The 26,576-nt window shown below is 43.9% G+C and overlaps 1 protein-coding gene across 9 annotated transcripts in view; it reads left to right on the top strand.

Moving 5' to 3' along the window:
- The first annotated feature begins 4,086 nt into the window (after positions 1-4,086).
- EBF1 (EBF transcription factor 1) overlaps positions 4,087-26,576 on the top strand; it is a 387,329-nt gene continuing 364,839 nt past the window's right edge. For all 9 annotated transcript variants that reach the window (XM_077137554.1, XM_077137549.1, XM_077137553.1 and 6 more), the window contains exons 1-5: positions 4,087-5,089; positions 6,984-7,140; positions 7,698-7,761; positions 8,424-8,479; positions 18,920-18,993. In XM_077137554.1, the coding sequence (XP_076993669.1) occupies positions 4,956-5,089; positions 6,984-7,140; positions 7,698-7,761; positions 8,424-8,479; positions 18,920-18,993 (485 nt within the window). In that variant the 5' untranslated portion in view covers positions 4,087-4,955. The remainder of the gene's footprint in view (positions 5,090-6,983; positions 7,141-7,697; positions 7,762-8,423; positions 8,480-18,919; positions 18,994-26,576) is intronic.

Raw genomic sequence — 26,576 nt, 5'->3', positions numbered from 1 at the left:
GAATTTTGCTGGCCGACTGGGGTGCTCGGCGGCGCCCAGCTCAGATCCTCGGTTTCCCAGGGCCCCGGGCCGCCACCCATTCTTATCCCTACACTCCACCAGGCACTGCCTGGGCCTCTGCCCGCCCTCGACCGCGTCCGGGTCGACGCCTCCGGAATGGGGGCGTGCTGTCCTAAGGACCCTGCGCCTTTGAGCTTAGTCGCCCTGTCTTCTCAGCCCTTTTTCTTTCTTTTCAGCACTGAAGGGGGCGTCTGTCCTCCGCCCAGCACTCAGCCTTTTTCCTGCGAGCAGCAAGAGAAGGGGCATTTCCCTCCACAAGGGGCCCTTCTGAGCGTGGGCCACCTCGACAGCGCTCCAGGGAATTTTCTAAGGGGTGGGTCCCAAGACTGGTCTCCTGATCGGGGGAGGGGAGGGGGGAAAAGAAGGGAAGATTCCTTTCCTTAGGCTGCCGTGTGTGTGCGTGTATGTGTGTGTGTGTGTGTAGTGTTCCCTCCGGATGTTACTGCCACGAACATTGCTCCATAGCAAAGGGAATCGATTTGCCTGTGCCTCAAGAGGTTTGAGATAGCCAAGGGTGGGGAGGTTTCAAAGCCTGGGGGGCGGGTGAGAGGAAAGCTGGGGTGGGGGTGGGGGAGTTGGCCGCCCTGGGCCTGAGGTCCCTCCAGCCTGGGGCTAACGCAGGGGTGCCGAGGGCGGCCCAACTCTGTCTACAGTTTGGAGCAGTGGAGGATGTGTGGAAGCTAAATCGGGCAGCAGGAGAAATTGGGGATGCTCCATTCCAGGGGACACACCAAGTCTTTCCAATCGCTCCTTTTACATAAAACTCATTCTGCTGTATATTTTCTTCATGCCCAGATTCTTTTTTCTCCTCCCTTTTGCTTCCTCTCAGGGATGATATGTATCCCAAATCAGGAATTTCCAAATATCTTTAAATACAGATTCCAAGGCACAAACACCAGAGGTTCTGATTTTGCTGGCCTGGAAATCTGCATTTCTAACAAGTGTCCCCATGTAATTCAGCAGATGAGCCAGGTTTGGGAATTACTGGTATAAGCTTCTCTAAAGTCGTGTCAAGGAGATGTTATAAAGTCAAGGTGACGCTATACATACAATTTCTCTCTTCATAGGAGATGTGACTAAAAAGTGAAAGAAGGAGGCTGGTCTTAGTACACACTTTAAAGTCACTCCTCTACATACATCTTTGGCTTCTGGAGGTGGTGCTAACTTCACATGATAGGAAGATTAAAGAGGGTTTAAGGAATTCTTCTTCCAAGTTTAAAATTGCACTTCATTCAATATTCACCAGAAGAAATCCACAAAAAGTTACTTCTCTCCTGGCCTGAGTGCCACTCCCAGTCTCTCTGTTTCTTTCTACTTTCTCTTTAGTCTCTTTCCTACTTAAACATTTATCACAAGGTGAGAAAGTCAGGTTGAAAGCACGAAGATACCTAGAAGAAAGACTGTGAACACACTCTGCTTGATTTAAATAAAGTACTCTCATCATCCCAGGTGAGGTATCTACTGCCTCTACACAGCCAACAAGAATTGGTGTTATCAAAAGATTCCTGCCTCCTCTTATTTTTTCTCTATGTCCCTGATGGATGTGGATGCTGCCTCCCTATTATTTATTTTCTGGGGAGACTGACTCTGGGGCAGGAATTGGACTGCTGCCAGCTTCTTTCTCTGGGCCAATTTCTGATTTGGATCAGGCAGTTTGAGGGGGTCTCAACAAAGATATCCTTTGCAGAATGCTTCTAGATCTGTTTGACCTTCTGAAATCCATCTGTTGTGTGTCTTTTACTGATCCTAGTCCTCAGAGTGGCTCTGTCTCTCCATTCCCTGGTACCTTTGTCATCTCCCTTTGGCAGTGATCTGTTCCCCCATAGTGTTTTCCCCATCACTGGTATGTACCCCACCAGCCTGGTGGGGGTCCTGCAGAGTGTTTACTGGAGAGTAAAATGGAGGCTCAGGCAGTGTGGGGGAAGGAGGGCTAGGTCTTATGACAGGGCTATCTGGGACTCATAAATGGGAGACGGCCACTACTTCTTAGGCCCCTACCTTGAAAGATACCAAGATCTTAAATCTCTGAGCTATATAATATGGACTAAGCAGGGAAAGGGATTGGCTCTTCTTGGGCTTGGGGCATTAGATCAAGCTTGGAGTTTTGAGAAGTTTTCAGCAATCACAGTTTTGATTGTGCATTTAAATTCTGTAGAGATGGAAAAAGTCCAGTTCCCCTCTAACCGTCAAACCTACAACCCTTCCAGTCTCTTGATCATCATACCCCTCCTGAACACATATTGTTTATCAGAAACTCTTGCTGATGCTGTGGGGCTTCTGACAGATCAGACTTCAGGAATTTCTTGGAGGCAATGGCATTAATTATGGTACCAGGGAGAAAGTGCTCAGCACATAAGTGGTCCAGATGAAATGGTATGAAAATTGGGCAGGCCTCATGCTTGAGAGATAAAGCAGTGTTTGGAGACAGTGGCCTGCACCCAAAGGCCTGGAGCACATTACTTCATCCAGTTTAGGAATCAGGATGCAACTCCCATTTTCTTTCTCTGCTAGGAATACAAAGCATAACTCTTGCCTGTCTCCATTCAAGGTGGGCATGTGTACTTTTCCACCACTGACCCCATAAGCTTCATAAATCAAAGGGCCAAGGAAGGCTGGCAGAAAGGGGACCTGGATTTCTGGCAGAGAATTTCCCCAAAGGAGCCCTTGGCAGATTTGGCTGCAGTCAGGGAGTTCCTTTGAGGGCAATGAAACAGAAGTTCACCATGTGCTTATTAGAGGTTACAACCTGCTAAAAAATGATGGGACACATTACCTAGAAACATTTAGCTATTTCCTTTGCCAGCCACAAGCATATATACCAACGGCCTGAAGTATGAAGCAATTTCTTACTTTCTTTTCCTCTCTCTCTCCTTTTTTCCCTTCCTTCCTTCCTCCCTTCCTCCCTCCCTTTCTCTTCCTCTCTCTCCCCTCCCTCTTTTCACATATGGCAGGGACAGAAGTTGGTGGGGATTTGTTTAATCTCTCCCTCCCCCAGCCCCTTTTAACGGAATGAATGAGGAAGGAGGAAACTCTACAACATATAACGGACTAATCAGAGATGATATACATTGTTGTTCTGATAGTTAACACTATTTAAAAAAAAAAAAAAAAGAAAAACTACTCAGAGGCGGGAGTGAGGGATTGGGGATTGGTTTTGAGAAAAATTTAAAACGCATCCCAACACACGGCTCCAGTGATAGCATTCATTCCACCATTCAAATATCCCAAGACACTTCTCACTGTCCAAGAGAAGTGAGCGTGAGAGAACAGTGCCTAAAGCCGGAGCCTCAAGACTAGCAGCCAAGCAAGAAGCGGTTCAGATGCCCCGCTGGCGGCAGAGTCCTCCCCAATCCCTAGGGACTCACAAAGCACCTCACTTGCAGGGGCTCGGGGTCCATTCATCCCTCCCAGCGTGAAGGTGGTGGCCTTCGCGAGCTCCCGGCCCCGACCTTGTGCACCCATATTCCACCCACCACCCCCGCCTCCAAGCGAAGAGGTGGGCACCTGGGACGTGCGTCCTGCTTTTGCTGCTCAGGCTCTCCCGTCTCATCCACTTTTGCCCTCGACATCCCAAAACAGCGGAGCAGGATGCGGCATCGGCCCTGGGAGGGCGCAGCCTATGCGCCTGGAGCGCGCTCGGGAGGCAGCCAGGATGCTAAGGGACCGCAATGGCCAGGACGCAGACCCCAGCTCAAATCCCTGGAAAAGATATTCCCCTTCCTTTCCTCTTGCCCCATCTCCGGCCCCTGTCGGCCCGGCTCGGCACCGTTCCTCCCCAGCCCAGCCGCCGGTGCTCAGCGCTCCCAGACTCGCTACTTTGCTGGGAACTTTGGTCGGATCCCCAGCGCCACCCGAAGAGGGATGTTAATGAGGGAGGTGGCCCAGCGCCGCAAGCCAGCCAGTCCTGAACGGCAATTGGCTGTGGCGAGGCGGAAGGACGACGTTATGCAAATGAAAGGGCGGGGCGGGGCGGCGCGGGCCCCGCCTCCTCCCTTTGGGGTTAGTGTGCCTGTGTTTAGCTCTAGGGAGAGTCAAACTGGATTCCATAGGGAAAGCCTGCAAATCACTTCTATTTTAGCAAGGAGAAAACAGAATCTCCATCCAGCAGGGTCCACCCCTCTCTCTTTCTCCCTCTCCTGTCTTTCTCTCTCTCTGTCTACCCCCCTTTCTCTCTCCCTCTCTCCCCTCTCTCCCCCACCCCACCCCACCCTGCCTCTCTGGTGTATCTGTCTACGGCAACCAGCGTCCTACTCATCTACACGCACTGAAAGGAAAGAAACATCTTTGGTTGGGAGAGAAGGAGAAAAAGAGAGAGAGGAAAAAACTTGCCTGGTTGTGGAAAATGACACTTGAAGTAGCAAAGCCGGCAGCGCGAGTTGAGTCTATTGTTTCTTAAATTGCCATCAGGGTTTTTTTTTTCTTCCTGCTTCTTCAAGTGAAGGGTACCTCTACAAAAGGAAACTCCAGCCCCTCCTGTCCTCCACTGGCCTGTGATCATTACAAAAAAAAAAAAAAAAAAAAAAAAAAAAAGCTTAAAAAAAAAAAAGCACCCAAACCAAAAATCAGCCAACCAAACAACCCCCAACAGCCAAGCATACATCTCTATTTTTTTTTAATTTTGGTCTTTTCGTTGGATTTTCCCTTTCTTCTTTTTTTCTCGCCTTTTTTGTGGGGGGGGAGGGGGTGTTTTCGCTCAGTTTTGAGTGAAGGTTTACATTTTTTAAAAATTTGCTTTCCAGCTCGCCCGCCTTGATCTTCTAGCACGAGTTCATCGTCTCAAAAAAAAAAAAAAAAAAATCTCTGGCTGGCGTTTTTCTTTCCCTTTTTTTTTTTTTTTTTTTTTTTTTTTGCATTTTCAAGGGGGAGGAGATTTTCCGCAAGAAAAGGTTGTTTTCATGTTTGGGATTCAGGAAAGCATCCAACGGAGTGGAAGCAGCATGAAGGAAGAGCCGCTGGGTAGCGGCATGAACGCGGTGAGGACGTGGATGCAAGGCGCCGGGGTGCTGGACGCCAACACCGCGGCGCAGAGGTGGGTACCGCGCGGGGACCGCGGAGGAGGAGGCTAGCGCGAGAGCCGGGAGGAGAAGGCGGCGGCCGCGGCTGCGGTGGGGCCCGGCCGCGCTCCTGCGTCGGCTCTCGCCGCTCCGCTCCGCTGGCTGCCGGGGCTCTGCGCTCCAGGGCCGCGTTGTCTTCACCGCCTGCGGCCAGAGAGCCAGGAGCTATCTGAGACGAGCCCACGCTTCGCCGGCAGTTTCTCCTGCCTCGTCTGTGGCTGTTTTTCATTTTGTTTTAACCCATAAGAGGCGTCTCACCAGCATGATGTTGGATATCTGTGATTTTATGTGATTGCTCTTTCTTTTCTGTGCGTCTTTTCTTGCTTCCTTGTTTTCGTTCTTTTTCTTTCTCCTTCCTTCCCTCCTTTCCTTCCTTGTCTTCTACCTTCTCTCTTCCTTTCTCTCTCCTCTTTCTCCTTCTCTTACCTTCCTGTTTCTACTCTCTTCTCTCCCCTTTTCTCTCCCCATCTCTCCCCGGTGTCTTCTCTTATTTCTCCTGTCTGGCTGTCCCTCCCTCCCTCTCTTGCTCTCAGTTTTTCTCGGTCCACCCAGAGTACAGCAGCTCTCAACTTTAATTCTGACATCTCCTAAAAGTCTTCCGCATCCCTGCCATCACGGCCCCTTCCGGCCCCTCTCTCACTCTTAGCTCCGGGATTGAAGACTGTGTGGCCTGGAGGCGCTGCTCTTGGAGGTTGACCTGGGAGAACTTTACTGGGAACCCCCAACGCCCTTTCCGGGGACTCCTGGTCCCAAGTGAGAAATGGCTTTTTGTTTTGTTTTTGTTTTTCAGGCCACCAGCTGGGTTTAGGGGAGTGGGAGACCTGGCAGCCCCAGGCCCTGTCCGACTCAGAAAGTGTAGAAGGGGACGAAGGAAGATGACTATATCATCTCCATATTTCAGGGGGTGGGGACAAGTGTCCCCATTGAGCATAGGATGCGGGTGGTTGGTAGTGAGAGTGAGTTGGGAAACTGGGCTGGAAGTGAAAGTGTGTGTGTTTGTGGTGTGCATGTGTGTGAGTATGTGTGTGCGCGCGCGCCCGCGTGTGTTGGACAGGTCCGGCTGTCAGTGGCCGCCCGGGTCCCCGGGCGCCCCAGCCTCCAGCCTCTCGCAGGCGCGCTCAGCCACCAGCCCTGGCCGTTAGGATTTCTGGAATGAATGTAGGGGATTTCTGCGGAACAGTGAAACTTTGTCAGGACACCCCCAGTCCCCTTTCCTATAGCGACCACTCCCGTCAGGTCTGAGTCCCATCCTCTACCCTTTTTTACACATGCTTTATTTGGAGGGAAATGAAAAAAATGTCTTCCCGAGGTCGAGAACCCGCCGCGGACCTGGGCGCGGGGAGGTTTCCTGGAGGGTGGCTGCCGCAGCGAGAAGCCGAGCGTATTCTCCATCCATTTCCACCTGCCCGCGGAACTGAGACGGAAGATTCGAGGGGGTGGCGGGAGTCAATTTTCTATGCCCCCTTCCTCCAAGTTGTAACAGATGGGCTGTTTTCCGCGAACGCGGGTTGGGCTCATCCACCGCCACTTTTTTATCCTTCCCGTGTCGCGCGTGTCAAGTCGGAGTAGACGCTAACAGCATTTCCTCTCCTGTACAAAACCCAAACAAAACTTCCACATTTCTTCAGCGAGTTCGAGGGGTGCCCCCTGCTCTCGGCTCGGAGGCCAGAGACGCGCGGGAACAAGCGGGACCCTTTGCCATCTGGTCCTCGGGCGCCTGAGGGGGCGTGGAGGACGCCCACTGGGTGGTTTTGGGGCCGAGGGGGGTGGATGTTTCAAGATGCGCGCGCGTGTGCGGGGTGACTGGGGGTCGTGGGGGCGCGGGTGGCTGCCCAGGTTAGCCGTCTAACTCTGCGTCTTTGGCCGCAGCGGGGTGGGTCTGGCCCGGGCTCACTTTGAGAAGCAGCCGCCTTCTAATCTGCGGAAATCCAACTTCTTCCACTTCGTCCTGGCCCTCTACGACAGACAGGGCCAACCCGTGGAGATCGAGAGGACAGCCTTTGTGGGGTTCGTGGAGAAGGAAAAAGTAAGTGGGCGCAGCGCCGCCGCCCCTTGCCCCAGCCAGGGGAGCAGGCCGAGGGGCCTCGGCCCGCGCGCCCCGCCGCGAGTGCAAAGCATCCACAACACCCATCCGCGCGGGGTCCTCCGAGTCACTTCCCATCCCGGGTGAACCCGGGTTTCCCACCCGTGAGGTCCCTCTCGGATAAAGCTCGTGCGGAGCTCCCAGAGTTAAGAGAGGCGAGCTGGATCCTCTCTGGAGCGCTAAAGGCGCCCGCGATGAATCCGCCCTCGCCCCTGGCCACGCGCGCCTCCGTTAGAGAATAGGCCCAGGGCCCCAGGCTCTGGAATAAGGAAGGTCTGTGAGTTCCCCACGGAATTTTCTGGCAGTGGAGAGAGCGCAGTTAGGGTCGAGGTGCAGCGGAGGGGTCACAGTTGGCGGCAATTTCTGTTGCTTCCGGGCCTGGCTGGCTCCCCGGCACGGGGTCTCCAATTGAGGAAAGTTGCCTCCAAGTTGGTCCGCTCGCTCACGCCGATCTCTCTCCCCTGTCCCTTGTTGTGTCTTTGCGTCCTGCTGCAACCTAGGAAGCCAACAGCGAAAAGACCAATAACGGGATTCACTACCGGCTCCAGCTTCTCTACAGCAATGGTGAGACTCCAGTCGGGTTTGCGACCCCACCGCGGGGCTCCGGGTGGGGGCCAGGGCGCAGGGAGTTCCTGGAGGTCGGGAGTCCCAAGCGAAGTGCAGTCGTTCGCTAGCCTCGAGGTGAACTGGCCTTTCCCAAGTTTTACCCAAGGAATTTCACTCCAGGAGGCCCCTGAATGTCCCGGAGGCTGCCTGTCCGGCCGGCGCTTTCTTGGGGCCGGGTGCAGTGCCCCAGCCCTCGCTGGGCCTTGTACATTCTCCCTCCCCTTCCTGAGGCCTGTTCCCCGGGCTTGGCCCAGACTCCAGGCCTTAGACCTCTTGGGCTCAGGGGATTTCGAGCAGTTGATGGCTCTGGCAGAACGCAGAGGGGCTCCTGCCGTGGGAAGGGAGAGAAGCCAGGCGGGGGTCCCGCCCATAGGCAGCTCTGGCTCTTGGGGACTGGCTTCCATGAGCTCTGGGAGGAGAGCTAGGCCGCAGCCCCTCTCTGGGCACTGGGGGGGGAGGGGGGTCCTGGCTGTGCTTCTCCAGGACAGTTGGAGTCCCAAATCCACCCTGGTGCCCCTTTCTTTTTCTTTCATTCCGAGCCGCCACCCACATCCCCTGCCCGCGGTTGATCCCTTCTCCCTTAATTCTCCTTCATTTGCCCCCCTCTTTTTCCCCCCTAGGGATAAGGACAGAGCAGGATTTCTACGTGCGCCTCATTGACTCCATGACAAAACAAGTAAGTCTCTTAATTCTGCGCCGCACGGGTGACTCTAGGGCCACGAAGTTCGGAGAGTCAAAAAGCTGGCTGCCCTCCTTCCCCAGCGGTTCTAATGAGGGCTTTAGCGAGGGCTGGGACTGAAACTGTGTGCCAGGGAGGCCCGCGGACCGTGCTAGCAGCACCGGTTTCCGGAGCTCCAGGGCCCATTCATTCACTTGCGCCTGCCTCGTGGGGAGGATGGTTCGACGGCTCCTTCCCTCCAAGGGAACTCAGGCCTTTTGAATTAAAACCGCTGCATGCCTAGCAGGGAGAACTGGGGCTGAACTTCCCTTGACCCAATCGGAGAGCCCCAGGGGGCGCAAAAGGCGCCTAGGGACCCTGGTGTGGTGTGGGCTGAACCTCTGAAACCCAAGCCAGCCAGGCCTCCTCCGGGAGACAGCGGGCAGAGGGCGGGCAAAGGCGGCTTTCCCAGGAATGGTGAGATGGGCTGAGAGTGCAGATGATCTATTCCACAGATTATTTTTAAAGAGTGGCGGTGGTGATGGTGGTAGTGTTGGAGGAGGGAGCCACAATTGTTAAAGGATATTTTGCAAAAGTCCTCCAGCTAGAGCCTCTAACTTTGGCAGGAAGCCAGGCAGCATGAGTGAGCTTGCAGTCTTAAAGGTACATAGACGGCGGCATTTGCTTAAGCTTCCCAACATGCGAGTGTCAAGAAGTATACATTAAAGTTGAGTAATGGTTTAAAAGACTCAAATATGAGCCCAGTTAAAAGAAGGACCTGAGGTTTTAATAAGGTACAGGGGTCTTTAAAAAAATTTTAACAAAAAATTTAATTTCCGAATTAAGTAGCTTGTAGGTAGTTGAAGGACACAGTAGCAGAAAAAAGAAGGCAGCCTCTTTATTGGGTGAAGGAAATAAATTGGAACAAAGAGAAAAGTAATTCATTGTGTCCCAACCATCAACTTAGTAAGAGAGTTAAAACTTATATTTGCATGGTTGTGATTTTATAATATTCCCTCTGGAAAAGAGATGCCATCTTCTTCCATAGACAGTATGTTGGAAAGTTTCACATCAAGGTATATGTGAATATTTTTTTAAATGTTTTTTGTAAGCCCTGACTTAAGTATGTTTTATGAAATGCACACTGATAAGGTATTGGGATTTAAAAAATCTATTCAGCAAGACCCAGTTTAATAACAGCTAATTTTTATTAATATTCTCATATTTCATTGTGACCCAAGTAGAAAACATGAGGGTATGAAATCTATTTTAAATCTGTTCCATATTATTTGATGAAGATATTTTGCTTCCTTGAAGGTCTATTTATTTCTTAGTTGATAACTCAGAGTAAGTCTACATTTATACATTTATACTTTTAGTCTTTGCTTTATTTTCTTTAATAGATTTGATTATTACATAGGATAATTCTTTCATTTGGATATAGAATCTTATTGAATTTTTTTCTGCTAAGCAGAAACACAAAAGCCTTTTTTTCAGAAACTTTTTTTTCTTTTTAAATGATATCAAAACAAAATGTCTCAAGTGGAGTTTTGTTTTCACAAATTGTCTTTGATACCTTGGATATCCTTTCCTGCCATTCTCATCAGAGGGAGGAAAAAAAAGCCAAAAAAAAAAAAAACAACAAAAAATGGGGGTGGCGTGGGGTGGCCAGAGTGTGAGCTCTAATACATATTCCAAATATATTCATTAGGATTTACTTCGTAAAATATTAGGCCCCCCCAAATCAAAATATAAGGACTGTCTGCTTGTGCAACATTGAACACTTAAATATTAAATTATGGGCAGCACTTTGAAATGAACAATTAATTGTTAGGAGTGCCAAATTTGGATGTTTGAAGTAATTGGCTTCTCTCAGATTTAAATCTGCTCAAAATTTTATTCTAGGCCCTCTTTAAACAAAAAGTGCCATAGAGTATTGATTTTCCCATTTTGAAATGAACTGGCTTTACATGTTCTTATATGAAAATGGTGGGAGAATTATCCTTTGATTTTTATAAAGCAATACATCAAAAATCATTTTACTAACAATGTCAGAGAGCTTCACAAAACTGCAGCTTAAGGAATTCTGTGACCCTGTGGTATCATCATAAATTCTGTCACTTGAGAGGGAGAAAGTGGAAACAAGAGCAAGATATTTTTATTAACAATAGCAGGTATGAGAAAGACATTTGCCATAATATGATACCTCACTAAAAGTTAAGATTATAAATAAATGCAATTATGTATTTTGGTAGGGAGGGACCTGAAAAATGATTAAATAAATCTTTGAATTTAGTCAAAAAAAATCAAGAAAAAGGGAATTTTTGAGACATACCTGTTTGCTTTGATAGTAATTGCCTGAATAACCGCCTTCTCTGAAGCTTTCACTTTGCAAAGCAATCCCTGCCCATTATCTGGTTGCTTGTTCTTTGATTATGTGCTTTAAGAGTTTTGGAACTAGGTTAGCTTCCTGTGAACACAGTTAATACAATACTCTCCAGAAAGCAGATCAGCGTGAAGAAACATAACTTTCCCTAGCTGTGACATAATAATTTATACTTTAGACTTAATGAGGAAAAACAGTAGATTCTCATGTACCTTCAAATTATTCTATAATAATTAAATATTGTCTGACTTAAAATTTCTTAAATTTTAGTTAAATATATAATGGCCCTTTCAGTCAAAAGTAAATCTTGGCATAAGCTTACTGACTAAATGGTTACATTTTCCCCCTGTAAAATTCTGTTTAGATAACCTCAGGTTTTTGACATTTAGAGTGCAGAATGGAATAACTTCAGGGATCTGATGAATTCTAACAACATCCTAAATTCAAGTGTTCAAGTGTCCTCCTGTTTATCATTACAATATCTTTCATATCAGGGATGGAGATTTATGTGCTTGATGTCATATCCTTGATTCACAAGTTGGGGCTACAACTCAAAAAGGAATCTTTGGCATACAAAATCCCTAACTAGCTAGGCATTTTGCATTTCCGTTGAATGCTCCTTATCTGCTATGGGGTTAGAGGCCTTGAGACCAAACAGAAATGTATCCAATCAACCAAGGTATATTGGTATGACACAGTATTTCACACCTTTTCAAAGTGTCTCATTAGACTATTTTGGGTAACTCTTAATATTGGACCCCACCAGGAAAGATAAAGCTGCATTAGCAGTGAATGTGAGTGGGCCTCAGTCCTCTTATCCCTACATCTATCTCCCTTGTTAAAACACATAAGATATAAGATTTTAAAAGTTCACCCACCAACTGGAAAATAAGAGGCTTGCTTTTGGGAAGGGTTGTTCAAAACCAAGTTTAGCAAGACTAAAAATAGGTTGTTTTCGTGTCATTGCTGTTTTTCCTCTTCCATTAGTAAGCACGCAAAAACCCTCGTAAGATCCAGAAGTTTCTGACTATGGTATCCAGAAGCAGTATCCACTATAGAAGCTGAAATGAACCCGGTAGGGGAGGCCTGAGGTTTAATGTGCCTCATTTGAGATTTTCATGTAGTGTTTGAAATATGATTACATTAGGAAACTTATTTATTTAATAGTTAAAAATAGCAAACTTGAATATATCTACTCCTCCCACCACCTTGCTTTTAGAAGAGTGACATTTTATAATTCAAAGAAAAGGGACCAAATTCCACAAAGTTATCAAAAACAAAACATTCCCTGCCCCCAAACTAGAGTTTTTTTTGAAAAGGGGAAAATAGTAGCTACACAATCTTCATGTTTATGGATTTGTAGGTGGGTGGTGTGGTGACAGGGTCCTAAAAAGTCCCAGCACAGTGAGAGACTCCAAGGTATGGTAATCAGAAATGCTGTCAGATTTCTCTTCCCAGCTTGACTTCTTTATATATTTGTTTTGATGTTCCTGGTCCTTTAAGTTATGGATGCAAGCGCATTTTTTCCTATTGATTGTTTCATTATATCCTGCCACGGCTATGTAGATTTTAACAACCCTTTCAGTCCATGCCTTTTCATTGGTAGATAAACACATTTTTAGTGTATCAATAAGTTCCAAAGAAATCCACCAGGAGAGCAGAGAGGTTCTTGCATATATTCTGGGAAATAAACAAACACAAAAAGACAGGGCAAGTTTATAGTCAGGAGCCATATTTTAGCAGCTTTCTCTCTTCTTTGGTAACATGTCAGAAATGCAGGTGATTTAAATTTCCATGCACATAAAGGAATGAAGAAGTTTGGAATTTTTATGCATGATCAGGACCTGTGTTTGGGAAAATGTAAACTCATCACAGTGGAAAATGTGTTGTTTGGAGTCTGGGGGTGAAAACAAAGCTGATGGTTTTGGAGAGACTGCCGGAGCCAGATGGCCTAGTACTTCCCCAGTCTGGCGGTCCAACTGCTCCCTCCTGGATAATATACAGCCATTTGTTCGGGGATATTTACGCTAGAGCTGTTTCCATGTGAATGTTTGAACAGCATTAAAAACGAACATATTAGTAGTGCTGCATTTATCGAACTCGTATGACTGCTCGACAGTCTTTTCTCTGTCTTTACTTATATTGCTGAGAAGGATAGAAGAGTGTTTGGGCATTGGCGAATTGTATACGTAGTTGTTGAGCAAGAATCATTTGGACTTAGTGAGTAATTAAAATACATAAGCATTTAGAGTTAAACTAATGGAAATAATGGTAGCATCTATCTCGAAGTACTGTTATGAGAATTACATGAATTCATACATGTAAAGTGCTTGCAATAGTGAACGGCACATATTAAGCGCTTAATAAATTAGCTGCCTTTATTATTGTATTATTATCATTACCCCATTGGGCTGACAAAGCTAATTGTATCTATTGATATAGATGCAAATATAGTTATCACATGAGTGAAATGTTTTTATTACTGGTAGAAAAAGAAATATATGGGATTGTCAGGGTGATCTAGTTTGTGTCATGGTGTTTGAATAACATAAGGGATTTTAATTCTTTGAGACATAAAAGATGCATTCTAAAGCTAACTACTTTTGGTACACTTTCTTTTATATTCAGGGTGTGATGTAAGTGGACAGCTTACTGAATATGATATCATTCCTTCGCGACGTTCCTAATTCAGTTGTGAAAACGGGCCTGCTTAGCTTCTGAGCTGAAATTACATCTTTGCAATTTGTTTGCCCTTAGCCAAGCTGCTAATTGAAGCAAAATCATTTTTTTGTTTTATTCTGTTATTAATGTTGGATTGCTGTTTGACACAATTATTTAAGAAATGTCAGAATTTTAGTGTTTTCTTTGGCACAAGTTAATTTTTAAGTCCGGCTGCTTTACCTACTGGAAATTTCTAGGACCCCATTAACTAGTGCCTTTTTTTTAATGACGAGCAGTAGAATTGGGTGGTCAAGTGTAGCGATTACAGTGTGTTGATATTGTAGGTGTTCGTATAATTTTATGATTCATTTCAGTTCTTGGTAATTTGGTACCAAAGGCTCGTTGACAGTCTGCATTTAGAGGACACTTCATTTCTTGGTTGAAGGAGGTATTTTGTATATTCATGAGCTTATTCTCAAAGGTGACAAATTATGTTTGGTCTTTTATTTTGTGTGTGGTAAAAGGAGTAACATATTGTCAAGAATTACTTTTTTAATTTAAATGGAGGATTAGTTTTTGTTATAGATTGTTTTTCTTTTCTTTCCTTTATTTTTATTTTTTACAACTAATGGTGAAACTCTGCTATTGTTTGGTTGTAAACCAAGAAAGATTCCTAATGAAAACATTTTTTTCCCTAAGATTCCTTCGGATTTGGCTGAACAGAAGTCAAAAGTACTCTCCTCTCTCCCCTCTCTTTTGGAATGGAACATGAAGAGTTAAAACTATTAGAAAAGTAAACAAAGAAAAGCCCTTCTCAGTTCTCTGCATTTCCTTTGGCATCCTATTGAAGTGTGAACCTGGTGGATGTTCACCCTGTAGTTTTCATTTCATTGTGTGGTCATTATCCATAGTAAGTTTCAATAAAATTTTAAGACCTAGTGGTATTTTAGAAAAGCAGGGAAGAACTACACTGCTCAAGATGCCCTATAAACTAGGGGCAACTGAGGCAGATTTTGCATATTGATTGATTTAATTTCCTTCAAAGAAGTTATGGGTTAGTTTCTAATTAAGCATTTGAAATTGATAGCATTTTATCTGCCACGGTAAAATTTCCAGCACTGTTGTTGCATACAATTGTGAAAGTTTAACAATTCCTATTTGTTCCCTCTTCTTTTAATGATAAAATTGATTTTAAAACTCAATCTGAAAGCTAATAGAGCATTCAAAAATGATCTGTATTTTCTGTCTACTTGTTAGGGGAAGTCATTGACAGAAGGGCAGCTGCTGTATTTAAAAAAATAGGAGATCTTCTCTAAACATGTCTCATTTTGAAAACTTGTTTATCGGTTTCACCAGGTTTTTAAAGTTGAGGTGAACTTAGTGCCCATTTACTTTTCCTCCTGTACAAGCATTCTCGCCTGCTTGAGGGATTTATTTGCCCCTGGCAGGATTAGGTTAGACATGGTTTTCTACTTGACATTGTATTTTTTGCTTCTTTGCTTACAAACCTCAACTTGATTCTCTATCCATTGATTTATTTAAATAAAATATTTTATGTACTCTCTCTCCCCTTCCTGACCAACTCTGTGGCAGGTCTCCCATCCTCACTCCTGATAAACACATTGATTTATTGAAGCCACTGTTGTCTTTGTCGCTCCCACAGCAGGCTACCTTCTCATAGAGAGCAGGCTTATGATTCACCATGCAGGATGGAAATAAACCTTCTTCTTGGTGTTCCATTGTCTGGGCCCTAAACCAGCTGTCTATTAAAATGGTTTCACTTAAAATCGTCAATGCCATTGATATGCTCCTGTGATTTCCGAGCTGATCAGCCTGATCAGCTTTACTCATACCCCACAGAGGTACCTCTTGAAATTAAGAAGATAAAGCAGAAACTTCTCCATAACTTGTTGTTTGAGGAACCTTTTCCTTTTAGGCTTAAAGTCAGGGTTCGTTCATAGAACTGTGAAGCAGTCTTGATGTTTGTGCTAAATGTAAAAGAAAAGAGGTTTGTTGTGTGGCTATCAGTTGGGTGTGCAGGCTAGAGGGAGGAATCGATGGCATTTTTAAAAAGCCTATCTTATTGTTGACACTTGGCACCAGGGAGCTTCATCATTTTAAACTGAGCATATCTTGCCATACTGGAGTCCCATCAGTGTGTTGATTTCTGGTCCCATACCTTCTGTGCCATACTGCCTTTTATTTTAAATAAGCCTCTTCAGTAACAAAAGCTGCTTGGGTGGGGTGGGAGGTAGATCTGCTTTTGACTGAATTCACTCTAAGGCTAACCCCATCAGTTTGAGTCTCTTGTTTACTCAGTGTATAGGGTTTTAGTTTTATTCCAACACAAAGCGAAAAGAATCCTCCCCATTTCACTTGCTTTTATGTCAGATGTCACTGAAGCAGTCTCTATGTGCTGAAAAACATTATCTTATAGAGGCTCCAAAGAGAGGAAGAGCAGAAATTTCACATCTCCACCCCTTCCCCAGAGATTCTAAGTATTTCTGAGCAAATCTAAGCTCATGGTTTCATTTTTCTATGTCTGATTTAGGGAAAGACTCTGTTTTGACTTTGCTGCCAGAGGTGAAGTGGCAGTTTGATATTTGGTAAATAAATGCATTAGGGAGCCTCTGTGTCTTAACCAAGTTGTGTTTAGTCACCAAAGACAGAATGCATGATTCTGGGAAGTTGATGAATCGAATGCTGTTTTGGGGTAGCCATGAGCATATTTGCATTGCAGCATATCTTTAACTGAATAACCTTATGGGCCTCTGATTTCAATGGAAACAGTGGTCCAGTAAAAACAATATCAGTATCGTTTATAAAGAATCAAAGTGAGAGGGTCTGACGTAACTGATACATTCCCCTTTCCCTCTGGCTTAAAAAAACAACAACCCAAACCCATTTATTACAGGAGGGAAAACCCCACCATAATCTGTACATTTATTATTAACTGTGCTACTTATACTAGTGAAGCATGACAAAAGCTAAAGTTGAAACAGAGGTTATCAAGGGTACTAAAGGAACACAAAAATTTAATGATAATAGGATTTAGCAGAAATGCGTCATTAGGATTTTTTTAGCACCATGTGTTAGATCTAATCAGTTATTTACTGTATTTCTTTGATTTTTTCAGCAGTGATTTTTCAGTAAATATTTTTCAGGCAGCTATAATGTTTGGTTTTCACAATGTTTCCAATGTATTTAGTGTATTTTCTGGAGTAAAGCAACTTGTTAGGTACTTGAAAAGGTCTCTTAAAAATTCAGGGAAGAATTATTACTGTATGCTAAAACGGATGGATGTAAATTTGAGGTGTAATAGGATATTAACCTAATCCAGATTATGTCTCCAGAAGATAGTTATAAATTGCACAGGGTAAAGTAATGACTTTACAGTGGAGAAACCTGGATGTGATCTCAGGTGGATGCAGACACCATCTTCATCAAATGAGCAGGGTTGATGGTGCCAGTGGAGGAACTAGCAGAGAGCATGCTTTGATATGCTGAGAAGAATTCAGCATCACATATGTGGTATTCCCTCCCCAAAGTACAGGACATTAATCTAAGCCTGAGGAAACATCACACAAACCCAAATTGAGGGAAATTCTATAAAATAGCAGGCCCATGTGCTTCAAAAAATGACAACGTAATAAAATACAAATACCGAGGAACTGTTTCAGATAAAAGGAGACTGGACAACTAGAAGAAATGAATGGGACTGCAGTTGTCTTTTTGCTGTAAAGGACATTATTGGGTAATTGGGCAGAATCTCAATAAGATCTGTAGATTAGATGATTTTATTGTATCAATGTTAACCTTTTGTTTCGATAATTTGCTGTAATTATGTAAAAGAATTTCTTGTTTTCTGAAAATACATGCTGAAGTACTTAAGGCATGTCTGCAACTTACCAGTAAATGGTTCAGGGAAATAAAAATATAGGAAGAATAAAGAATAGAGCACATGTAGTAAACTGTAAGCATTTGGGCAATCTAGGTAAAGGATATTCTGAAATTCTTTATCTAGTCTTGCAACTTTTCTGTAAGTCTAAAACCATGTCAAAATAAATTTTTAAAATACAGGGTTAGGCTAACCATTGAAAAGGATTTTGATAGGCTAATAGCAATGTTTTCTCCTCATGCGATTCCTTTTCTTCATTTTTTTATTTGTTGCTATTTTTGTTTTGCAATGCGGCTATATATCATAACCTGAGCTTACTCTGAGGCTCTGCATACACTGTGTCTCAAGCTGTAAGCATCATTTACAGGTTCTGAAAGTCCCAGTTCATAAACAAAACACATTCGAGCCCACCACAAATCAGTCACTGCAGCTGCTGCATGCACTAAATAAGGATGGCCTCTGGTTAATTTAAGTAGTTTTGTCATCAGGAAATTGAGGGTTATCGGAATGTGTGAAAGTAATTTTATTAACAATTTGACGCTGCCTTATATTTGTATTATGCAGTGATGCAGTGTTAAATTAGTTAAAATGTATCCCGAGGCAGAGCACTGCTCCACCCATAGCTGGATGGGTTTTTTTGGCCCGGGTAGATCCACTTGGGGGCTGAAGTCCCAGGTAGTCTAACCGGTGACCTTAAGCAAGATATTTGTATGCGCATTATAAAAAACAGACATAAGCACCTTGGCTGGTGAGGTGGTTTGGGACTCCCATTTTGAGAGCCAGAAGTGATTCTTTTTAGTTTATGAAGATAACTCTATGGCTTAAGCCCACACACATGTAGCATATGCCAGCGAATATTACTGTTTGGGTGGATGTATACCCTGGGAAAGCACATGTTTCCAGCCTGTTGGTGGGAAGAGGGTTTTCCCTGACTGATGATTCATCTCACCAAAGGCACAGTTGCTGAATGGACTGATTTGCCTCATCCTCACTTGTTTTCTAGTACTCACCATTAGCACACTAAATGTTGGGGCTGGAAATAGTGAGGACATATTATATATATATATATATATATATATATATATATATATATATATATATGTATATATAATTCAAATCAAATCCACGTGCTTTTCCATATTTTAAATAAATAGTGTTTCAATACGCTAAACCTTCTGGGGTTTTCCTCCTCATTTATTAGACTTATTTTTATTCCATATTGAAAGGAGAATTGTGGTTGTCCAGATGACAGAAGCCCCATGCCACACACTGATCCAAAGATGTGCGTTGTAATAATGTGGTTGACAGGACAGAGAGGGACATATGCCAATCCACTTGGTTTGGGTTGATCCTTCACAGCATATCTTGGAACAATTAGCCCAGTGAGACCTTCGGCTCCTGAAAGCTAATTGGCCAACAGCCCTGGTGCAGTGTTCAAGGAAACTTAGTTGTGAGAGTGTTGATTTCTGCTACTTGGTTTGATGCTTAGCTAAAATCGTGCCTTTATTTACAGGCCATAGTGTATGAAGGCCAAGACAAGAACCCAGAAATGTGCAGAGTCTTGCTCACACACGAGATCATGTGCAGGTAAGAAATACTGGGTTCTCTTCTTTTAATTAGCAAAGAGAAGATGAATTTGTATCACAAATCTAGGTGAACTCAGGTCTATTTTTGGGTACACATTTATCTGGCTTGTATTAGACAAGCTAAAAGGAACTGTTAGATGTGAGTACCTGGTAGTAAAGTGTCAGGCGTCCCAGTGGTTCTCGGTTATTTATTAGATTTCATCCTGAAAAACACACATTTTCATTTTGATATCACCTTGTTAATGGGCGCAAAGCAGTACCTTCCCCTTTACCTTCCAGTCGAATAACATATAATATAACCCTTTTCGTGTTAATAGATGCCCTTGATTGCATGCTGGTAAGATGAGTAAGGGTTCGGTTGATGTCAGTAGAGGCCTCCATTTGGGTAAAACTTGTGAATTATAGTTCCCCTTTTTAATTCTCCCACTTAAAAGTATGACATCTGTACATAGACGTCATCCTCTCTTCAGCTGGGCTTGTTTATCTTCCCCACTTGCATCAGACCTGTTGATCTTAGTCATGACAATACAGTTAATATTTCTCAGAGGCAGTGAACTCAGGGAAAGACGGCAGAGCTCCTGGCATATAAAAATTCACGTCTCTCAAAAATGAGTGTCTTTACTTTCACCAGTAATCGGACTGAAGCTACATTGGAAAGCAAGCAAGCAGACCAGATTCACTTCTCACCTCCTCCACCAGGCCTGCACATGTGAGCGAGGAGACCAGCTTTTTAACTTGCAGTTAGGATTCTTATTTTTCTTAAATAACCCCAGCACTTTGCTCCTGATATATTCTGAGTAATTGGATGAAACATGAAGATGCCACTGTGCATAAGAGAAAGCCTGCTAATTGCTTTGTTAGCCATGCAGGCTCTTCCTGGCACAATGTATGCTGGGTACCTGGCTCTTTCTGACCAACCCTTGTGGGGCTTTGGCTATTATCTCATGTGCTTGGCCTCTGTTTGCTGCTGATGGGCCCATGGGGAAAGCGATCTTAAAACTCTTCAGGTGGAAATAAAATAGAAAGGGCTTAATTTCCTTCCTTAGTGAAATCCCAAATACTAACTTCTTCCATATCTATAAATATGTATGTATATTAAAGTAGCTTTTCCTTTTTCTTTTTACATATTTCTAATATAGTATTCTAAAATATACAGACGTTTGCAAGTTTTCACTTCAGTATTTTGTAAACTTGTTAATTATTCTAAAAGCAGGTTGTTTTTCTCCAACTTTGAAACAGTAGCAGAGCCCAAAATTGTGGCGATGGGCTTCTCATATTGCTAGGCAAAAACTGGTGTATAGAACAATTGTACAATTAAAACTGGCTGCACTTTTCAGAATTGTGTTAGTGAAATCCACTTTAAAAACATAAAAAAGTGACCTCCTTTGCATTACTATTTTTCTGACCGTCTCACTATTTTAGCTTCCTACAATCTGAATGCCTTTAGAATGAATTTTCCATGTTCTGTTGCATGTGATTGTAACAAAATAAGAGACAGACAGGAAAATGAATTTCAACCAATAGGCCAACTAATATCTATATATCATAGATTTGCATCTCATATCTGCACATATTTGGACGATGCCAGAAATAATTCTATTCTTGAAATACTTAAAGATAGATTATGCTTTTCACACACAGGCCTACCCTCTATTAATGCAGTTTATATTTCTCTTGTTTTTAAAATTCATTGGTCCAAAGTACTTTATTATGCTGGTTGGCTTGCTTTACTGTTGATGTCCTTTCTATTTTTTAGAAGCATAAAAATAGCAAAAATAAAATTCTCAAGCCACTGAAAGGCAAATGATGATGTTTGTACTGCGTGGCTGAGGGAAAAGCCATATTCAAAATGTCATCCTGCTAATGTTACAGATTACGGTTTTCCTGGCTCCTTATAGCTGTGTAAAGGGGACTGTTTGTTTACTAGGCCACCATGACCCTATTACACCAACCTGTCATCTATTGTGTGGCTAACAGTCTTTTAAATTGCAAATATGATGCTCTTTAGGGGGGTTTAGGAAAAAATTTCTCACTTTCCACACCATCCTATTTCTCTTGATTTCTTGCCTGTTGTAAGTGGAAGTTGGGATGTGCTGAATTTGCACCAGGGGTGCAAATGCAGGCTCAATTATAAGCATAAAATTAGAGTCTGTTCACCATTAATCAGCCTGGCTAATTGCTATGCACCACCATTAGCCATATGGTGTGAAAGACAGCTTGCTCTCCCCAAGATGAAATTTCTTCATTGCAGACATGAAATAGTGAGGGCCCTGGATTTTAAAATAGCTTGTTTTAGATATTTAATCTCTAAACAACTTTCTGCAGTGCTTTCTATCAAGGCTAACGACACAATAAAACTTTGCGTTTATGTCACAAAAACTGTATATTTATAGTACATTGGAACTATGGCAAAGAAGACACAGAGAATTTAGATTGAGAAGCAAGGGCTTGGGATGATTCTGTTTTGTTGCAGGCAAAAAGGAAAAAAAAGAAGAAATAAAAGAAAAAAACACCGGAGAATCGTTTCTCAGGTGGTTGCAAATTTAAGAAATCCAATGTGTTCTGTCGAGAGTGGAGACCCGTTTTGCGGGCTGGCTAACGGACTTACCACCATTTGATTATACTTACTGCCATTCTTAAAAACAAAACCTCTTTGGTTTGATGGCATGGGGCTCTTTCTCTGGAATTCTGGGAGAACATCTGCCTTTTTGGAAGATCTAACTGGAACCTAACATGCCAATCAGAATTATATTTTGTTAATACCCAGTGGTTTAGTTCTTACACTAATATGGTCCTGTGAATGGTTTTTTAAAAGCAGGACTTTATAGGTGATTTGATTAGAGGTGCATCCTGACATCCTGTTTAAATATGAATGGAAGAGATGAACTATGCTTGGTAGAGTAAGTCCAGTTCCCAGTCCCTGAGACAGACGGAAGCAGGGGATGGGTGCCCTTCTCTTTTCCCATCAGCAGTGCCTGGCATCTTGGGGGACCATGAGCTGTCAGAGCTAGCCTCAGCCCTTGGGATCTCCTTTCTCTTCTGCTGGCGTCTTCTGATTTTGTTCTTCAGATTCCAGCTTACGTGGGGACTTCTTTAGGGTGGCATCCTTGGCATTTGGGCTGAATTAAGTCCCTTTCTTATACATTTCCACTAACCCTATGCTTTCCCTTCATAGCCCTCTTATAATCATGCTCCATTGCCTGCCTGCCTTTGCTGCACTACAAACTCTTTGAAGGAAAGGAAGTTATTTGGTTTTACTCTATCTCCATTGTTCCGTTTGTGAAATGGGGATACGGATTTTACTTAAGTCATAGGGTGTTTGTTAGGATTAAATGCCATCTTTGCCATAGATGTTTATCACAGCGCCTGTCATGTAATGTCTGAATACCTGTTATTATCATTAACAGTAGTAACATTAGGATTAAGAGAAGCTGTAGAAGTAGCAGCAGCAGTAGCAACAGCATCTGCAGTGTCTAAAAGTACCTGGCATATAGTTGCTCAAAGTGAATGATGACAAGAGGAAATTGGAAGGAGGTGATTCATCTACTAAAACATTAATGTACTTGTTCATTCTAGTTGTAGTAGTAAGCACGCTTTCATTTGCTCTTTCTAGCACCTACTATGTGCAAAGCATGGTGGAATGCAGGGTAATTCACTTAGTCCTAGAGTTTCGCCTGGGAGAGAAGGCCTGCAAGCAGATAAATAGTATGCACTGCAGAAAAGGCTAAATGTTGAGGCAAAGGGTTCTGGTTATTCAGAGAAAGGAGGAAACACTTGTGGATACTTAGCAGCATTGGATATAGGGAATTGGGGCAAGAAAGGAGAGAGATTTTAGAGGGACTATGAGTGTTTTGGCACTTTTGCTGGCATTCCAGGCAGGATTTCTCTTGGTAGAGGTTTGAAGGTAAGTGGACCTGAGGGGTACAGCTGAAGAGAAGGTCAGGATGAAAGAGAGCTGACTTTAGAGGCCTTTTCCCAAAAGCGAGAGTTGAAGCCATGGGCTTAGAGGGGACTAATATGGGTGGGAGAATAGAAAGAAAAGAGGCTGTGGATACATTCTTGGGGAGTAACCACATTTAGAAAGGAGAGAGAGCATGTTAGAAAATTAGGAAAAAAGAATTTTGAGTACACAGGGCATAGAAATAAAAGGAGGGTATTTTAAATATGGAGAGTGGTCCATATAATAAGTACTAGAGGGATTCGGATGGACCCAGAGACTGAGAAAAGCAGCCAAGGGGTCACTCACTGCTCACCTTTAAGAGAAAAGGATTCAAGTAGGCACTGAGGCTTGGAAGCCAGTTTTTTATGGGACTAAGGTGGCAAGGAGTGATGGTGACCCTTGCAAGGAGAAAGTTGGGCAGTGAAGCAATTAACTCAAGAGAAAAGGAGCAATTTTTTTTAAAGAATGGGAAAACTTGACAACGTTTGTACACTGAAGGAATGGCTTAACTAGAGAGAGAATAAGGTTGGAAAAGCAAAACCGAGAAGTAACCATTGATGGGGAAGGTCCCAGATGAGGCAAAAAGGGAAGGACCCAGTAGCTCAGTTAAGCTTGAGTTAGTGCTAGGAAGACAGACAACTTATTTTAAGACATGGGAGGAAAAGAAAGGATAGAGGAGCCTATTTATGTAACAAATTCTTTAAGAAACAGTCATCTTTATAACTATTAATCAGACTATTCAGATAGTTCCTAGAGCTTATTCTTTGGCCACTTTGACTGAATGGGTGTGCAAGGAGTCTTGATTTTTACTGTAAATCTGAGATGAAAAGTGATGCTTTCGTCCAGGGGAGAGAGTCTGTAGCTAAAGAACTGCTGAACCCCAGGGATGACAGGCAGGCTCCATGAGCAGCGAGCCACCAGATGTTTCTTGCTCTTACTTATGGAGCTGCAAGTCGGCTCACTAGCGATTTTCCACCCGTGTTAGGCTGCCGAGGAAGAGACTCATATGTTTTCTTTTTCCTGGGTGCGCAGAATTGTTCAGGAGATGCACGACGCTCTGGAGGACAGGGGTGCTGTTTTGAGCCCCCAGTGCTCCCACGCCAGCTGCTGGGCACCCACTCCTGTGACCAGTCGTGTGGCCTTCTGGTCACAAGCTATAGGCTGGGAAGAGATGTAAAATACTGGTAGCACCTGCCTAACTTTGGACTCCTCTGCTAGTGACAAAATGAATCAGTACCCCAATAGATGCCCGCTTTAGGAGCAAATGCCTCATCCATTATGGACAGTGCCCAGCTCAGGGCTTGACACATATAGTAGAAACTGACAAAATGCTGTTTAGAATGAAAGAAGGCCCATCTAACATACAGTAATATGGACATAATTATCATTGTGATTTCTTTTATTCATATAATGTTTCCCTTTAAATACTTTTGCATCTGTTGTTGCACCTACTCTATTGTTTCGTAGAGCCGTCTTCTGCCTTAAACATAAGTGAATTTGTCTTCTTTTCAGCCTGTCCTTCATGTTTAGTGTCTGTCTTGTATATGGGGGAGGTTGGCACCCAACTTTCTTGGTTCTTCTGAGTTCAATAGAAAGAACTAGTACAGTTCAGCTTAGAGAACTCATGGGGGCATGAAAGACTGGCACAGGAAAGAGGGATACGTTCTTGCTTTGCTTGGCTCTAGATGGTTAGACCTAGAAAGCTATGGGGAGATAGAGTTCAGCTCAGTCTAAGGCAGACCTTCCTCCCCACATTTTGAAGTTGATTTTAAATTGTTTAATGGGAAAGTAATATTGTATTGCAAGGCAGAGCAGAAATATAAATATAAAATACATATCCTACATGCTTCCCCAGTTCCTGCTCCACTCCTGATAGGTCACCTCTTTGAAATTTCTATTTATTTATTGAAAAATGGATAGGGCCTATCATGTGCCAGGCTCTATTCAAGTTGCTGGGGACATAAGAGTGAACAAAGCAGGTGGACTCTGCTCTTGTTGGGCTTATATTCTAGTGAAAGAGAGAGGCAACAAAGAAGAAGGCAAGTACAATGCGTCAAGGGCTGTCAAGGACAGGATAAGAGGACAAAGAGCTCTGGGGTAGTAAGGAAGGGCCTTTCTAAAGTGGTGACATTTGTGCAGAGCCTTGAGTGAAGTGAAGAGTGAACCATGCAAGTTCTCCCTCTCATTTTTCTCTCAGAAATGGAACCATATCATACATACTATTCTGTAATTTGGTTCTCTTGAGTCATAACATCATGAAGACTTCTTTCCATGAGAGTATGTAAAAATCCTCCTCGTTCTTTTTAATAGCAGCACAGAATCCCAAATGCACACACGCATGTGTCTAGTCCATGTGGTGAGTGTGCATATCCACCCGAGGTGCAGTCAAGATGCCACACACGATGCAGTGACGTGACTTGAGAAACAGGCTACCCATTGGCTATTTTTGCTACTTTACATAAAATGCTCTTTATGAGTATTGAGGAATGTCCCAGACTATTCATTCTGTTTTTTCTTCTTTTCTTCATTCTCCCCATATTTTTTCCTTTTACCTTTTTGTTCTTCATGTCTGCCAGCTTCCCTGGGTCCCTTGGGGCACAGTGCAGAAGGGATAGGTCTCATTTACACTATACTTCAATTCATCTGGCTCCTCTCAGGGTCATTTTTATTTTAAAGAGATAAGACAAGCGCTTAAATAAAAGGCTGTGGGTGGCCCGTGGTGCTCGGGGGAAGTGGTTTAGGGTATGGGGTGGGGAGGTGCAGCTTCCTTTTCAGCAGTGCCTGCTCCGAGGGTCAGTTGGGCTTCCTTTACCTGCCATGCTCCTCCTTTCCTGTATTGTGTTTTCCCCCAATCCATAATATTTATTCGTTCCTAAAGTCATTCAGTCATTCAGTTGGTCAATCAATCAATCAAATACCTGAACTTGTACTACTTATTAGGTAAATAAAATGGACAATTTCTTAGTTCATGAAGCAAATGGTTAATGGGGTGGGAGTTGGGGAGAAGAAAGATAGTAAAAAATACACATGTATCTGTAACAATATAATTTGCAGTGTGCCAAAGTGCCCTGAGAGGAAATAACAGGAGGGCACTGATTTAGATAAAGGATGGGTGTCAGCACACACCACTCTGAGGAAGTGTCATCGGGGCTGAGCGGTGAAGGGGGAGTAGAGGTTAGCGAGTGGGGAAGGGATGGAGGAGCGAGGCCCGTGTGGACCTGGCCCCGAGGTCAGGATGAGCTGGCACATGAGAGGAATGGAAATTGGCCAGTGTGGGCTGGAGCTTGGCGAGTTGGAGGAGAGTGACAGGAGGTCTGGAGGTGGTCTGGCATCATGTCGTGTCATAGATTTATTCTGAGTGCGGTGGGAAGTCATTAAAAGGTCTTGAGCAGCGAAGTGATACAATCTCATTGATGTTTTGAAAAGATCAGTCTGGCTATTGTAGGGGGTCGAGTGGAGCAGCCAGGCCGGGGGTGGTGGTGGGGGGGCTGGAGGTGGAGGTGAGGCGACGGGAGGAGTCCACGTGAGAGGTGGAAGTGGCTTGGTCCAGGGTGGTGGTGGTGGGAAGGAAGAGAACTGAAGAGGCTGGAGATGGAGGTTCTCTACACAGAGATCATCGTGCAAGCTGGAATGGTGCCTGGAGG

Source organism: Tamandua tetradactyla, chromosome 20 (assembly GCF_023851605.1).
Source record: "Tamandua tetradactyla isolate mTamTet1 chromosome 20, mTamTet1.pri, whole genome shotgun sequence".
In the NCBI taxonomy this organism is placed as follows: domain Eukaryota; kingdom Metazoa; phylum Chordata; class Mammalia; order Pilosa; family Myrmecophagidae; genus Tamandua; species Tamandua tetradactyla.
The sequence above is the reverse complement of the archived record's forward strand: the minus strand, read 5'-3'. Positions and strand labels throughout refer to the sequence as shown.